This window comes from Portunus trituberculatus, chromosome 14, assembly GCF_017591435.1.
Source record: "Portunus trituberculatus isolate SZX2019 chromosome 14, ASM1759143v1, whole genome shotgun sequence".
In the NCBI taxonomy this organism is placed as follows: Eukaryota; Metazoa; Arthropoda; class Malacostraca; order Decapoda; family Portunidae; genus Portunus; species Portunus trituberculatus.
Window position 1 is genome coordinate 4,649,603 of NC_059268.1, and position 17,909 is coordinate 4,667,511.

Sequence of the window (17,909 nt, forward strand, 5' to 3'; positions counted from 1 at the left end):
AATGAGATGCAAGTAGTGATGAAATCACGGGAAGCTGTCGCCTCGTATGTGGGGCTTCATAGTAACATATGTAACTTGAGTCGCTCGGGAATCGCACTTCACCAAGGGATATCTCGAGTCGCGATTCCAACCCAGCGAGTCACGACCACGTCTGAAGGCTCCAATAGACTTGCATTGACTTTGGAGTCGTGCTTCTCAAGTCGTGCTTCTAAAATCGCTTCGTGTGTGGGGGGCCTTATGGACCTGATGGGGCCCCTCCTATTGTTCTCAAAAACTGTGCTTCTGTGCTTGCACCTTGCCAGGCCAAACTCTTTCATCTATGTCTATCAACTTCTACCTTTTCTTCTTGCTGGAAATTTGCCTACATTCAGCCTGTTCCTAATAAGGGTGACTGCTCTAATCCATTGAACTACCATCTTATAGCTTTAATCTCTTGGTTGTCTAAAGTTTTTGAATCTATCCTCAACTGGAAGATTTTTAAACATGTGTCACTTTACAATCTATCTGATCGCCAGAATGGCTTCCGTCAAGGTTGCTCTACTGGTGATCTTCTAGCTTTCCTTAATGAGTCTCGGTCATCCTCTTTTAGAGATTTCAGTGAAACTTTTGCTAACACGTTAGATTACAAAAGCTTTTGATTGAGTCTGGCACAACGCTTTGATTTCCAAACTACAGTTTCTATCCTTCTCTTTGCAACTATCTCAAGTTTCCTTTTCAACCGTTCTATTGCATCCATGGTAGACTGCCACTGTTTTTCTTCTAAATCTATTAATAGTGGGGTTCCTCAGGGTTCTGTCCTGTCACCCACTCTCTTAATATTATTCCTTAATGATCTTCTTAAGCAAACTTCTTGCCCTATCCACTCCAACACTGATGATACCACCCTATATCTTTCCACGTCCTTTCAGAGATGACCAACCCTTTAGGATATCAACAGATCACACAGAGATGCCACAGGATGCCTGATTATTTTATCTTTCTAAGAAAACTTGGTAGTTTTCAATGCCTCAAAAACTCAATTCCCCATCTATCAACTCAACACAATCTTCTAGACAACTATCACCTCTTCTTCAATGACACTCAATTGTTTCCCTCTTCTACACTAAATATCCTCAGTCTGTCCTATACTCATAATCTTAACCAGAAACTTCACATCTCATCTCTTGCTAAAAGAGCTTGTATGAAGTTAGGCATTCTGAGGCGTCTCCACTAGTTTTTCTCACCCCTCCAACTGCTAACTCTGTACACGGGCCTCATCCACCCCTGTATGGAGTACTCTTTGCATGTTTGTGGGGGTTCCACTCACAATTTTTATAGATAGAGTGGAATCAAAAGCTATTCAACTAATCTTTTCCCCTCCTCTGGCTGACTGTCTTCAGTCTCTTTCTCACCGCTAAAATGCTGCATTCCTTTCTATCTTTTATCGCTATTTTCATGCCTCCCCTCCTCTTGCACCCTCACTGCACAAGGCTTTCTTCTTCCTCTCAACTCTATTCTGTCCAACTCTGTAACACAAGAGTTAACCAGTACTTTCAATCATTCATACCTTTCTCTGGTAAACTCTGGAACTCCCTCTCTGCATATGTATTTTCCTCTTCAAACAACTTGACTTCTTTTAAGAGGAAGGTTTCAAGATATTTGTTCCTTAATTTTGGCTAACTATGTACCACTCTTTAAGGGAACCCTTGCTTTTTTTCAATATTTTGGTGCCCTTGGTTGGCTTCCTTCCAGTATAAGGAAAAAAAAATCTGAAGGCCCACCAATTAGGGAACCGCTGCCTAAAGTAAGGAAGCCCTTCCTGCACTTGGACCATGCCCAGGATTCAAACTCATGGGCTTGTGGACTCCTTGACCCCAAAGTGTGCATGGTTCCACTATACCATGTTTGGCTAACTCTCTCAGACCTGGAAGGGGATTGGCAATTAAGTGGGCCTTTTTTATTCACTCTTTTTGTTCCCTTTGGTCAGCATTCCCCTCTCACAAAATGTTTTAAAAATCATGAAATCATGACCTTGAACTCAATGTCCAGTATATCATTTAATATGGGTAAGGGATGACTGGAAAGGTGGGAGAGGCAGTCAGTATACAGTTGCAATGGCAACTCCTGCCTGAAATTGTTTCTTATATGGCCGCTCAATTTCACCTGACCAATCTTGTTCTCACACTTGCCTACTTTCTCACTCTAAGTGCATACATGGTCTAAGGCTGAAAAGTCACTGAAATCGAGAGCAAGGTAATGAACTAAGACAACCACTCACTCCCCTCTACGTGTTACCATAAAATGTTCACCAAAAAATTGACAGATTTTGTCATTTTTCAGTTTTTTGTGTGGGAGAAAACATATGCTTCTGATGTAAAGAATAGCATGTGGTTGAACACAGGATCTCTAAATTGGATTTAAACAGAAAACATTGTGCATTTTGCCAGAAACCTTTGTGAAATAGTCACTATATGTTTTTTTTTTCCCACAGTATTTCATATTTTCCAGTTTCACAACTGGATGTTTTCCTTAATAACTTGGTATCATAAACAGACTTGGAAAGCTGTACATTTCCCCATCATGTCATCAATGTACACTGCTGACATAATTAATGATCCTTCTTTAGTCATCTTTCATCTCTGATAATTGTTCAAACCTTTCTCCTTCAAAATTATTCTCCACTAACTTCAGGAGCTCCCTTCCCAATTTTTCAGCCCTTACTGGTTTCCACACCAGTCTCTTGTGAAGTAACTTATCAAATGCTCTCTTGAAACTCAAATAAATATAGTCAGCCCAATCATCTCTTTCCAACATCATATCTTATATCCATCTTTTGAATATTGGCATATTAGATTGGTAGTGCATAATTCTCTTCAAAATTCAAGTTGTTTGCCTATCAGCCTATCATTTTTTCTCTAGATGTTGTATCCATCTGCCTTTTAAAATCATCTCACATATCTTGGTTACAATGCATGTCAGTAACACCAGTCTAAAATTCATATAGTCTTTCCTGCATCCTCCCTTGGTAATTAAGACAATATCAGCTACACAAAAACACTCTTGAAAACCCCAACAAGGTCTACTACAGCCTATGATAAGTAATCAAAATAAAGTATCAAAGCATATGGGAATAAGACCCTCATACAGAGCAACAATCTTATAAACCAATGTCTTGTTCAAGCAAGTCGATGAATCTACCAAATGCTTTACTATATCCTTGACGTCACATTTCCTTAAAAATTCTGCCATAGTAATACCTTCCTTCCACTTTACTACAAAGATTTGCTATGCCAAATCTCTTGTTTATCTATAAAAAGGGACAATGAGTTAAGTTGTCTCTTGGCCATGCAAGTCAAACTAATTACTAAATAACAGTCTCTCAGTTATGCAAATCAAGCTAACTGCTGTGCACTGATCTTTCAGCACTGTGGGTGAGACTAATGCCATATATGATTCTCTTAGCCATAGAAGTCACATTAAATGCTACTAAATGCTATACAGTCTCTTCATTTACACTGATTATTGTCTATCAATATTTTGGCTGCCATGCTTCAGTCTTTTGGTCATGTAATTCAATCAAGCTGCCATATATTGTTCTCGTGGCCATGTAAATCCTAAATAGCTGTGTATCAGTCTCTTGGCCATAAAGCAAAACTTAATACCATATATCAGTCTCTTAGCTGTATAAGTCAACTAGGCAGCTACTATGTGACAGTCTCTTGGCCATGCAAATAAAACTAAATACCATACATTAACAGAAGGAAACAGTAAAAAAATTGTTACCAACAAGTAAAAAGAGGAATGAACCATACTGTATTTCACAATATTTCATGTAACTCTGTGGCAAATTGCTAATTCTCATATAAAACTTACCAGTGTGGAGATGAATTTACTGCCAATACTCAAAATGTTAAACTGTTAAAGTTCAGGTTAAGATCGTACACAGACAAATTAAAAATCTAAGTTCTATTGGTATAGCAATGACAGCAAAAAGGCGCAACCCTTACAGGTACACAATGTACTATTCTAAGTTTCAATAATTTCTTACCATTCAGGTCTTTTGATGTACTGCATGCACCAAGGGCTTCTTTTGTATTTTTAACTTTTGGGTTGTTCACTGTTCCAAACACTCTATGTTTTGAATTCAGGAAAAGAGAGTCTGCAGAGCTCAGAAGCATCCATCCAGAGCTCTTCAAGGCCTCTTCTGTTGTTCTCAGGGAATTAACAAGATTGTAGAAAGTCACACAATCATATTGTGTCAAATATCTGCAAATAAATTTTTTTGTTAAGTGACTTAATATGGATAGTAAGCATTTAAAGGCAAGAATTGTCATTTTGACCTTTACCTTATACTACTATTAATATTACACCTGAAATCCACAAATAAGTTTGAAGAAAACTGTAATTGATTCATACAGTTGGAAAACGTTTATCTTCCCAAACATACTCTTTCAAGGGCAACTTGAACTTAAACGGAAAAAAGTTTGATATCTTACAAGATCCTTCATTATTATTTGTTAGTTGTGATAGTGGAGGGTAAAATTTTTCAAGTAGCAACTTTATGTGCTGCTTTCTATTAAATACTGTCTAAACTGAGAGAAAAAATAGGGATTCTAAGTTCAAGAAAAGCAAGAAACTAACAAGATTTCTTCATGATGATGCAGTGACACATTGCCTAAAGAAGTGCATCATATTGCCTGGAGGACAAAAATGCATTGTGAAAGTGAAGAGTGTGAAACTAATTGACAACTGGTAAAGGATATATTCTGTAGCTTTGTATGTGTGAGAATAACATACAAATTTAAACAACTTTAAGAAAAAAAAAAAAACTCAACTTGACTGAAAGACAATTAGTTAATTCTGATACATGTCATGTATTTTTAAAGAATTATAATAATGTCTTGTTGGCAAAATTAACCACAACTCTTGGGCCAGTCAACATAATCTTCATTTCCCATAAATACCTTATATTCCCTGCTCTTTTCCATGCAGTTACAACATGCACCTTCATGAAGTATTCATCACTCTTTTCACTGCAATTATAGCATGCTTGTTCACATAGTACATATTCATTTCTCCTTTTCATATAGTTATAATGTATACCTCGACAGCTTTTTCAAAACTTTCACTCTTCCTTTCCCATTTCAAAATCTCCTTCTCCTTGGTTCTCTCTTGTTCTTTTTTTTTCTAAAGTTCAGCCTTATTTTGTTCCCCATTTGTGTCTAGAATATTTTCAGAAATTTCTCATATTTTTAATTCCTCCTAATTTTTATTCTTAATCTATTCCTAAAAGTTTTCACTGCCATAACAATTAACTTCTTCTAGTGAGGTCTAAAGCAATGGAAAAGGGAGTGCAGTGAACTTATCAACACCAAGCTGTGATCTCAAAGAACATTTCCTTGTCTCACAACACAATGGGACAGTCACAGCCTGGACTCTTAAGACAAATCTCTCCCTTCAAACAAAAATACATGCATCTAATTATAAACACATATCCTTCGTTCAAAATTCTAAATTAGATATGACAACTTATACACCAACCTCAGTGTCCCTGTCTGTTGCGGGGACAACAAATGTTCCTAAGTCAGACTGCTCTACTAGTACCGATCTAAGTATCTTGACACTCTCCTCAACTTCATTAACTTTGGTAGCATTCATAGTCTTACATTCAATTTTTAATATAAGGAATGCCACTTCTCCTTTACTAAACCTCATCTTTTTCTCACTGAAAAGCAGGTGTCTCAAGCAACTGACAACACCCCATTTTATTTTCCTTCCTACTTTGTCTATCTTCTTTTTCAATGCAAAAGTTGGATATTGGATCTATGTGTGTAATGACTGGCTTTCATTCCCATGCTCTTGAATCTTCTGCCTTTTCCACTATCTGACTATGACTAGAGATACATTCTCAAATTATATCTATTTGTGTTATATACCTCTGACTATAAAATTTTTTTGACAACAACCCACTCATGAGTTTCATGCTTGTGAGTTCCTTAGGCATAGCCATAAATTTTAGGATTGCAAAAAATGTTTATTTGTTCCAACCCATTAAGTAACTGACTTCTCCCCCCCTTCACCTACTTCATTTCTTTATCTCCAAATACATAACTTTAATTTGATTGTTCTATTGCAATTTTAGTGAATAGTGCTTTTATAATGATTAAAAACATGGAACACACATTACTGAAAAGAAGGAAATGGAAAAAGAATGTACTTATATTTCATGCGGGCCTCCAACCAGCTAACTGAAATACGTGAAAATAAATGAGAGATAGATTTAACTGTGAAAGAAAACAACAGAAAGAGTGTTGATTGAATAAAAAGCATTGTGTAATGTGGCACTGGATGGGGAAGGAGAAACGTGTAGAGTTTTTAGACACAGATTATCACTGGTACATATGTACAGTACTTATGTATGTACCAATGATAAGTAGAGTCACCAGACATTGATTATTATTATAACTCAAGTCTTATCTCGTAGTCCTCACCCAAAAATGCCATATTACATGACACTATTTGTACAGTCAACACTCTTTTTTTCTTTTCACTCATAGTTAGATCTACCTGTCATTCAAGCATTTGAATTGGCAATGCCACTGAACAATGCACCACAGGTTGGAGCCCTATATCACTTGCAACCAGTGCATCAGACAGAGGAGGTAGCATCCTAAGCAGCATTGCCAGCACCAGTCAGACCCAAGTAAATTTTCCATATTCTTAATATAAAAAAAGTTACAAACTTAATGATGGAATTTTGGCACTTTCTCAATACAGTGGTGCTTCACGATACAACACTTCAAGGTGAAGGGTTGTCCATTAATGCATATTGTCCTTTACTGAGAGTAGTTTGCCTGTGAGACCTTTAAACACCCCCTTACCCTTTTTCAGTAGTTTATTTTCTTTAAAAAAAATTATTTTGATAATTTAATTCATCTTATTCTACACTCAATGCTCAAATAAAAGACTTCATTATTATTCAAGAAAAATAAATTACCTAATCAAAGATATAACTTCCCAAGTGGTCCAGCAGCATCCTTAACAAGCATTTAATGACTGCCTGAAGGACCTTACTGGTGTGACAAAAGATGGAAGGAAGACAAGAGATTGTCAGAGTAAGAGTAGACTGCTTCCACAGTTGCCACCTCTCCACAGATCACAGGCTTGTTTTTCTTTCTCTTACCCTCTGTCTTTGTTTTACTTTGTTTCTCTCCTGTTTTCTATATGAATTAGTGCATTTCCAAAATTACTTTAGAAATCTTTCTAAATGTTATTCCACATTGCCACTAAGGTAAAAATTAAGGTGTGCTCTCTATAGAAAAGTGGTCCTTCATCCAAAATGTTTATTTATTTTTTTGTGTAGGAGGGACAGCTGGCCAAGGGTAATATATATATATATATATATATATATATATATATATATATATATATATATATATATATATATATATATATATATATATATATATATATATATATATATATATATATATATATATATATATATATATATATATATATATATATATATATATATATATATATATATATATATATATATATATATATATATATATATATATATATATATATATATATATATATATATATATATATATATATATATATATATATATATATATATATATATATATATATATATATATATATATATATATATATATATATATATATATATATATATATATATATATATATATATATATATATATATATATAAATATATATATATATAAAAGGCCCACTATGTTGCCAGTTCCCTAAAAGACACAGGGACAAATGTCTTGACACCTCTCTCTTAAATGAAGTCAAGTCAAAGGAAGATGGAAATAGTACAAATGCATCTGATGATTTCCTGAATGGTTGGTCGTCTATGAAATGACATAGAAAGATGTAGGGTGGTATCATCAGTGTAGGAGTGGATAGGGCAAGAAGTTTGGTTAAGGTCATTAATGAATAATAGAAAGAGAGTGGGTGACAGGACAGAACCTTGAGGATCATCACTGTTAATAGATTTAGGAGAAGAACAGAGCCCATCTACCACAGCTCGAAAGGAACAGTCGGAAAGGAAACTTGAGATAAAGTTGCAGAAAGAAGGACAGAAACCATAGGAGGGCAGTTTTTAAATCAAAGCTTTGTACCAGACTCTATCAAAAGTTTTTGATATGTCTAATGTGATAGCAACAATTTCACCACAATCTCTAAAAGAGGATGACCAAAATGCAGTAAGGAATGCCAAAGATCATCAGCAGAGCGATCTTAACGGAAACCATACTGGCAATCAGATAGAAGATTGTGAAGTGACAGGTGTTTAAGAATCTTCCTATTGAGGATAGATTCAAAAACCTTACACAAGCAAAGCTACAGGATGGTAGTTTGAGGGATTAGAAAGGTCATCCTTTTTAGGAGTAGGCTGAATGTAGGCAAACTTTCAGCAAGAAGGAAATAAAGGTAGAAGTCAATAGACATAGTTGAAAGAGTTTGGCCAAGCAAGGAGCAAGCACGGAAGCACAGTTTTTGAGAACAATAGGAAGGATCCCATCAGGTCCATAAGCCTTCCGAGGGTTTAGGCCAGAGAGAAGAATTTTGATTGAAGACATGAAATAGTCAGAGGGAGGAAGAGAGGGAGGGACAAGCCCAGAATCATCCAAGGTGGCATTTCTAGCAAAGGTTTGAGAGAAGAGTTCAGCTTTAGAGACAGATGAGATGGCAGTGGTGCCATCAGGATGAAATAAAGGAGAGAAAGATGACAAAGTAAAGTTATTGGAGATGTTTTTGGCCAGATGCCATAAGTCATGAGAGGAGTTAGAGTTTGAAAGATTTTGACATTTTCTATTTATGAAAGAGTGTTTGGTAAGTTGAAGAACTGACTTGGCATGATTCTGAGCATAAATGTAAAGTGCATGAGATTCAGGAGATGGAAAGCTCCAGTACCTTTAGTGGGCAACCTCTCTATCATGTATAGCACAAGAACAGGCTGTGTTAAACCAAGGTTTTTTTAAAAGGCTTATGTTGAGAAAAAGAATGAGGAATGTATGCCTCCATGCCAGACACTATCACCTCTGTTATGCGTTCAGCACACAGAGATGGGTCTCTGACACAGAAACAGTAATCATTACAAGGAAAATCAGTATAATACCACCTCAGGTCCCCCCAATTGGCAGAGGCAAAACGCCAGAGGCACCTCCGCTTTGAGGGATTCTGAGGTGGAATAGGAGAGATAGGACGAGAATCAGAAATGAGATTGTGGCATCTTAGTAGGAAAGTGTAACCCTACCGGATTCTGATACCTAGAAGGTTCACACCTTATGCAGTCTTGTTATACAGTACTGCCTTGCTGTAAACTTGCCATATGGCCAACCATCACAACCAATCTAAGGCAGTAATCTGCAACATGAACAAGTACCTCTTGGAGAGAGAGAGAGAGAGAGAGAGAGAGAGAGAGAGAGAGAGAGAGAGAGAGAGAGAGAGAGAGAGAGAGAGAGAGAGAGAGAGAGAGAGAGAGAGAGAGAGAGCGCATGCGATGTTGACATGACTTTCAGGCACTGCGCTGAGGACACAATTTGCTTTTGATATCCTTTAGAAGAAAAATCTAGCCCACTTCATACTAAATTATCCTTAGTCAAAAGAAGGAAATGAAATTGTAGACCCCCAAAGACAGGTAAATGTAGACAAAAATCAAGTGATTGGAGTTTTGGTTTGTATTAGTCTGTTATCTGCACTTTTGTCTGTCCCAGTGCTCGCTAGCTCACTCTCTCTCTCTCTTTCTTCTTTAGTGTGGAAGTGTCATTATCCTTACTTGCCCAACAACATTCAAACAGAATTGCAATTCACACTAGCCAGCCTCTCTCTATATATATATAAGTGTAGCAGTGTCATTATTCCCACTTGCCCAACAACATTCAAACAGAAGCGCATAACTAGCATTTCACTTCAGCAGGCCGTACGTCCAACCTGCCCAGGACTCCTAATCATCATTAGCGTCATTCCAGGGACCCCCCACAGGCAAGCAGTTGCCACTCTCAACCTTATTACAAATTTTGTAAATCATAGATGAACAAAATAAGTCACAATGGTATCTGGCATGCCTTCTTCCTCTCACCCCTATTCTTTCCAACTCTCTAATGCAAGAGTTAACCAGTATTTCCAATCATTCATACCTTTCACTGGTAAACTCTGGAACTCCCTATCTACTTTTGTATTTTCATTTTCCAACAACTTGACTTCTTTTAAGAGAGAGGTGTCAAGACATTTGTCCCTGAATTTTGGTTAACTCTCGTGTCTTTTAAGGGAACTGGCAACTCAGTGGGCCTTTTTTTACAAATTTTGTTCCCCTTGGCCAGTTGTCCCTCTTGCATAAAAAAAAAAAAAATAATAATTCCGGTGATAGCTGAAGGTGCCTCGTGACACCCTGAATTACGAGTGAATAATATTTTTCTAAAGAAGCGGGGATCTGATGCATTATCATCCTATCATGCTCCAGGAAGTTACCATTGTATATACAATCATGTGTAAAAGTTCCATGTCAATCAGATGAATACAAATAGCAAAGCAAGGAAAATGACAAAAAATCTTCAGATGTGAATATCTCAAAAGTAATTTTTTTTACACTTCAAAAAATAAAATTTCTTAATGTAAAATCCATTTTTATCTACATACATACCCATAATTATCAAATATTGCTTAAACCTCCATTCCCACGGCAAACTTATACCATGTCTAACAGCTCAAGAAAAGAAACGAAAGAAATGTTTGAAGTGCCATTTCTTGTTTTCTTTGAGAAGACACCCAGCCCGTTTTCTACTCCCAGGTACCACCCATCAGGCCGATTCTCTCATTAGCCTCTAGCCTAAAAGGTCATAGAGGGGAGGGAGGAAGGGAAACTCAATTATAATGAATAATTATGGGTAAATATGTATATAAAAATGGATTTTTACATTAAAAAATCCTATTTGTTATCACATATACTACTACCAATAACTATTAATTATTGCTTAAGAACTGAATCCCAAGTATAGGAGGGAGGATGACCTCACCCCTCAGAACAACTTTCACTCCCCAAGACACACACCCACACAAACCCAAAACTTACAAGGTGGAGGCCATATCCTGAGATGGGTGCATCACAACTCTTGCTACGAGAACTGTCCAATGACCCCGAACCTCAAATGGGACAATACATAGAACTGTATGTATAAGGAACACAAAAGGAAAATTAATGAATTGCCTTGAGAGCTGACACAACAGGGCCCAGAGAAAAGGTATCCAAATACTGATGAGTAATATCCCTAAGATAAAAAAGAAGAAAAAGTGGACATAATCTTCCAGGTTCCTGCCCGAAGAACGGCAGGAATAATCCAAATCTTCTTGAACAAGACACTCGTTGCCACTGCTCTAACTTCATGTGCCTTTACCCAAACCAAGTGCAAGTCCTCCTCAGACACATCCACATGTGTATGCTGGATAACCTGACATATCCAGTGAGAAATAGTATGAGGGTGCACCACATGCTGAGGTTCAGTAGCCATCATAAAAAGGTGGGAGCATCTAGGACGACAATCCCTGGTCCTATGATGGTACTCCCTAATGGCTTTGACTGGGCATAAAAGCCTGTACCCCTCCGAGTCACCAACATACTCCGCAAGAGCAGGAATAGTGAGGTCTGATTGAGATTCATCACCTGAAAGTTAAGTCTTCCCTAAAAAATCAGGGGCTAAAGAAAAAGTTATAGAAGACCAACCCTTAGAGAGATGAACTTCATCTGAAAGTTTACTAACTCAGCAAGCAGATGCTAAAGCCAAAAGAAAAGAGGACTTTAGTGCAATGTCCCTCAATGAAACCAAACGAAGAGGTTCATAAGGGGACTTCATTAATGAATGTAAAACTAAGGGTGAATCCCACGCAAGAATGCGTGGCGAATGGGGAGGAGCCAACTTGGCAAACCCCCGAAACAGAGGTGATAGATCCCCATTCTGTAAGATATCCAAGCCAGCCTGCTGGAAAATGGAGGTTGAAGCTGAACAATAGCCTCTAATGGATGGCAAGGACAAATGCTTTGTGTCCCAAAGAAAAATAAAATAAAGGTCCGCTAAGTCCATTACAAAGGTTGAGAGAGGATGACAACCCCTCAACTCACATGAACCACATAAGACAGACCACTTTGCCTGATAGAATCTGGCAGAGGACTGTCTGACCAGATGGGCCATAAATCTAGTGGCCTTCCACGACAAGCCTCTCTTTCGAAAGAGATGCTGGAGTCTCCACACATGTACCCCTGGTGGCTTGTGAAAGAGGTGGAGATGAGGCTGGTGGAGCAGAGAGGCACTTGAAGATAGTCCACTAGCAGACTCAGAAGCAGAGGATACCAGTCTGCCTTATACCACAGCAGGGCAATCAGTCATACAAACACAAGCGGAGTCTCTGACTTGAACCAGCACCCTTTGAATTGGAAAGAAGGGAGGAAAGGTGTACAGATCCAAGCCCTCCCATGGAAAGGTAAACATGGCCTATTTCCAACCTCCCGGATCTGGCAGTGGAGACACATACAGAAGTAACTGTTTATTTAAGTTGCAAACAGATCCACCTGTGGTGCACCCTACACCTGGAAGACCTGCCTGCACACTACTGGATGTAGGATCCACTCTGACTCCACACACTTGTGATTGAAGACATCTGCCAATGCATTGTGCCATCCCGGCATGAACCTGGGGCGAAGAGAGACAAAGTTGTCCTCGCACCACCAGAGAATGTTCCCTGCCAGACCAAGTCCAAGGTCACAAGATGATCTGACCCCTCTGCATAACTCACAAACTTTATTGGTCTGACCAACAAAGGAGGACACAGAAAGGGAAGGATATACCCATAATGCAGAGTCTTCTCCATTTGCACCAACAGACGGGAGGGGACAGAGACCGCTGGGTAGCCCACCAGCTGTAGACTCCCCAACTCCTCATTAACTGAAGGAGGAGCCAGTGAGGCCCCCTCACACAGAGAAAAAGACCACACCAGTCCTTAGATCAGAGGTTCCCAAACTTTACCATGCTAAGGACCCCCCAGATATTTAAGTCCCATCCGAGGACCCCCAGCCAATCAGAAGTTACTATTACCATACCAAGGTACCCATTATATGATTACAATGCAGTAAATTTACTATTTGCATATTCCTACACGAAGAAAGTCTTAAAATAAACATTTGAAATATTTTCAAAAAAGTCTGACGACACATGGCGCAATCGCTGAATTTTAAGTGCTTAAGTGTTTTGTTTAAGTGTTAGTGAGAAGAAGAAAACAAAAGGGAAGTTATTTGTGATCAATTCAAGTAGTGAGTCATTTTTTATATAATTAATTCCATACTTAAGATTACTTAAAGATAATAATACTACTTATAATTTCCTTTCTAGACTTAAATCATTCCTACATATTTGAGCATTACACTACGTCGTAATAAATTCAAATTAACCCTTAAACCTCGGGGACTTTAAGACTTTTCACTCGCGCTAACTCGGGAGGTTTGGCGAGAAACACACAAAATAGCTTGTATTCACATACTGATTATACTAGGAAATTCAATAAAGAGTGAGTACAAATGATATTATGTCCACAACCGACTCTTCCTCTTTGCAATGCAAAAAACCAGAAGCATCTAGATGCTATGGTTACCAAAATATCACAGGTTGAATGAGGTGCTATCATCGGTGTGCGTGGCGATCGGCTGCGCCGGCACCTGGCTAAAGTGAAAGAAAACGGGTACCTTCTATCCTCTCTCCTAAGGTTGGCGGGAGAAGTAGCGGACCCCCTAGGACCTTCTCAGGGACCCCCAGGGGTCCGGGGACCCCAGTTTGGGAACCACTGCCTTAGATAACTGAAAATGTGCTGAGCAAGGCTTAGGCTCCTTCAGGGACCTGCATTGGGTTTCCACAGACACCTTAAGCCATAAGCGACCGTGGGAGAGTAGCTCTGGTTTCCCTTCAAAACGCATAAATCTTTCGCCTTTTACTAAAGATCTCCGTGGAGGGCAGCAACTTAAACGTGGGAGAGTTGAGGGCTGGTGGGACAAAATTGAGCCCTGTGCCCTTTCTACCCCTGTAAGCTGAGACAAGGAAAGGGCCTCAGGAGCAGGCAGATGAAGATAGGTCCTCACTTGGCCTAAGAGGTGCAAAAAAAGGGGAAACACCTTCTTGATTGGGAGGCACGTCCTCCTCATCATCCTCATAAGATCTGGCTGTGGAAAGAGGGTGGCCAACTGGCATGGAAGCTGAAAGACCTTGCCCCACCCTACTGTCACCAGGCACAGGAGCTGGTCAGCCAGCCTCAACAGAAACCTCCTGAAAAAAAGGAAGGCTGGAAGGGAGTTGAAAATGGGCTGGGTGTCTTCACAAAGAAAATGAGAAAGGGCACATTAAATATTTTTTTTCGTTTGTTTCTTGAGCTGTTAAATATGGTGCAAGTTTGCTGCGGGAATGAAGAGTTTAAGCAATAATTAATAATTATGGGTAGTAGTATGTGTAATAACAAATTTCTCTAAATTGGTATAAACTCTGATCCACTTCTGTTTGGTATGGTTTCAAAGAACAACTCAAAAGCAATATTTTGTTGGAAATAGATTTTTGATAATGTCAATAGAAAACAAGATACAGGAAAGTGAAAAAAAAAAATAAATAAATAAAAGTTGTGTTTATGTAGTGTCTATGGTAATTTTTCTTAAAGTAATTAAATAAAAAAATCATATTTGAGAAAATAAAAGTGAGAAAAACACATTTTTTGTATCTCCAATACCATTCACCCAAACTTAGTGAAATATAAAGAATGACTTAAATGTACATCCACAAACAACATGCTAAAGTTTCGAGCCAATGGACTTACCATAAGTGAAATATGACCCATTTTACATTATTTCAGCACCCTCCTTAAAGGTTAGTTCCCTAAGAGTCAGTGAAGGGAGAGAATAGCTGTAGCTGGTTGTGAACACTGAAGTCTCCAAAATTGGATATCTCCACAAAGGGAAGACAGTCAAAATGTGCTCAACTTTGAAAGTTGGGTATACACCCCTGCTGAGTTTCTTGCTATCTATGTTTCATAATACTTGAGTTTGGTGCTTGGTCCTAAATTCTTAATATCCAGAGTTTCTTGTATTATCACCACAAATTTCACAATACTTAGACAAGTATCGGTTGTGCTTGGCTATTGTTAGCATCACGCATGCTGCCTAAAGACTCCAATGAGATCTTTTATATCTGTAGTACTGCCAATGTCATACCCACTGATGGGCATGGCATGTTGCATTGTACAGTACAATTGATTTATCATAATTTGCATCAAAGAATATACAGTACCGTAATTTAGTATCATACCAGTAAATCGCACTCGTACCATACTGGTATGCTAAAATACTATACCATAATTTCATGTTATTTTGTACCATGCATACAGAATGTTGATAATTATGATAAATCATACTCTCTACCCTTAATCCCCTGGAAAGGCTAAGACTTTACTGACCTTGCCACTCAACTACAGGTCCCATGGAACTACCAGCACATGACCTCTCACTTCATTAGGTGCCTGAATGACTTGATTGCAATCAGCAGGCAAGTGCTTGTCTATTGCTGCTGTGGTAGACAGCTACTGTTCTTCTCCTAAACCTATTACTAGTGGTGTTCCTCAGGGTTCTGTCCTGTCACCCACTCTCTTTCTATTATTCATTAATGACCTTCTTAACCAAATTTCTTGCCCTATCCACTCCTACGCTGATGATACCACCATACATCTTTCCACGTTCTTTCAGAGACGTCCAACCCTTCAGAAAGTCAACAGATCACGCGGGGATGCCACGGAACGCCTGACTTCCGATCTTTCTAAGATTTCCGATTGGAGCAGAGAAAATCTAGTAGTTTTCAATGCCTCAAAACTCAATTCCTCCATCTATCAACTCGACACAACCTTCCAGACAACTATCCCCTCTTCTTCAATGACACTCAACTGTCTCCCTCTTCCACAATGAATATCCTCAGTCTGTCCTTTGCTCATAATCTTAACTGGAAACTTCACATCTCATCTCTTGCTAAAACAGCTTCTATGAAATTAGGTGTTCTGAGGCATCTCCGACAGTTTTTCTCGCTCCTCCAACTGCTTACTCTGTATAAAGGCCTTATCTGTCCCTGTATGGAGTACTCTTCGCATGTTTGGGAGGGTTCCAGTACTCTCAATCATTCATCCCTTTCACTGGTAAACTCTGGAACTCCCTCCCTGCATCTGTATTTCCGAATTCCTACAACTTGTCTTCTTTTAACCCGTTCGCTGCGGCACTATTTTTCAAAACATGTACCGCCAGTGTAGCGGGTTTGAGCAATTTTTTTTTATTGCGGAAATGGAATCCTTGTGGTCCAAAACCAAAGAAAAATGGGTTCTAAATACCTGTTGTATATGTAAAGTTTTGTGCTATAAGCCAAAATGTGTCTGAGCCAGGCATTTTCTATGCCCACTGTGGTGAGCGGTAAATACCAGCTGATGATGTTGCCGTATTGGTCACCATTTATGTTTTACTTTGTCTAGTGCATGTATATAATGTTTTTGTACCTCAGATTGTCAAGGCATGTCCGTAATGATTATATGCGAATGCAAAAGTAATAAAAAACAATAAGATAAATGACCACATGACAGTAATACTCTCTCTCTCTCTCTCTCTCTCTCTCAGAATAGTATGAGCGATAGCGTATATAGTGAGGTAGATAAGTGATGTGTTGTCACAGATGAGTGACATGAGTGCTGTGAAACAGATGAGTGAAATGAGTCTTGTGTGTTGTGAAACAAAGGAGTATTGTGTTGTGAATTATTGTAAATGACTGACATGAGATAAGCCTCATCCAAGGTCATGGACATAAACAAAGCACAGGCAGTCTTCAGGGATGACTCTGTCAAAATTTGATAGCTCGGTAACGCATTGGGAATACAGTAATACTCCGCTTAACGAACGTTCGTTTAACGAATTTCCGGTTTAACGTACTATACAAAGTTAGACCAAAAATCCGCATAACATACAACCACATCCGTTTTAGCAAATTTTCTAGGTGAAGGATCGAACGCGGTAGTTTCGCTGTGATTGGTCTGCTCCCCGCCTCTGTCTCTAGCGCTCCTGGAGCTGGATCCAAGATTCTTTAACAACGTCAGAGCAACCTCTTGCAGTGAAATGGCATCCATGAACGCTTGGAGGGACGGTGACAAGGTTGCTTTCAGGTTGCTCTGAGGTTGCTGGGAACACCACCTCTGGAGGTGTCTTATATATGCATTTATGTTTACAAAACAACATTTCTATTAGCTTTTTACAAACCTTGCCCCAAGGAAGGATTGTTTTGTAATGCATTAAGTGAAATCTTACATGGAATACCAAAAAATAAAGCAGAGATGAGATGAGCCACAGACGAAGCGGGAGACTTGCGGTGACTCAGCTCACAGGTGGAGAGGGACACTCCCTATGCCACTGCTGGTGCAAACTGTCGCAAAGCAGGCTTTTCAAATAGAGCCACAAGAATAAAGTGGCTCTTTAAGCCAAGCGCAAGTATGCATAGACAATACACGAACATACCAATCATTTCTATGTACTACGTGGCATTGTGACTTTTTTATTACACTTCGTGATGCTGTAGTTTAAATAAAAAAAATAAATAAAAAAGAGAGAATAATGACACTGCTACACTGAGAGAGAGAGAGAGAGAGAGAGAGAGAGAGAGAGAGAGAGAGAGAGAGAGAGAGAGAGAGAGAGAGAGAGAGGCATACTGGTGTAAATTACTAGAAATGCATATCTGTTTGAATTAGGGATTGACCAATTATCGGCCAGGCTGATTATTAATTATCAGCGCTGATATTAAACATTTTGATGCATATCGGCATCAGCCTTTTTATAAAATTCAACA

At 38.7% G+C, this 17,909-nt stretch overlaps 1 protein-coding gene and 1 pseudogene across 6 annotated transcripts in view; one reads left to right on the forward strand and one right to left on the reverse strand.

Moving 5' to 3' along the window:
- The window catches only part of LOC123503534 (DNA repair endonuclease XPF-like), a 432,975-nt gene that overhangs the window by 272,579 nt on the left and 142,487 nt on the right, over positions 1-17,909 (reverse strand). For all 6 annotated transcript variants that reach the window (XM_045253376.1, XM_045253377.1, XM_045253374.1 and 3 more), the window contains one exon: positions 4,028-4,245. In XM_045253376.1, the coding sequence (XP_045109311.1) occupies positions 4,028-4,245 (218 nt within the window). The remainder of the gene's footprint in view (positions 1-4,027; positions 4,246-17,909) is intronic.
- LOC123503882 lies at positions 13,958-14,025 on the forward strand (annotated as a pseudogene).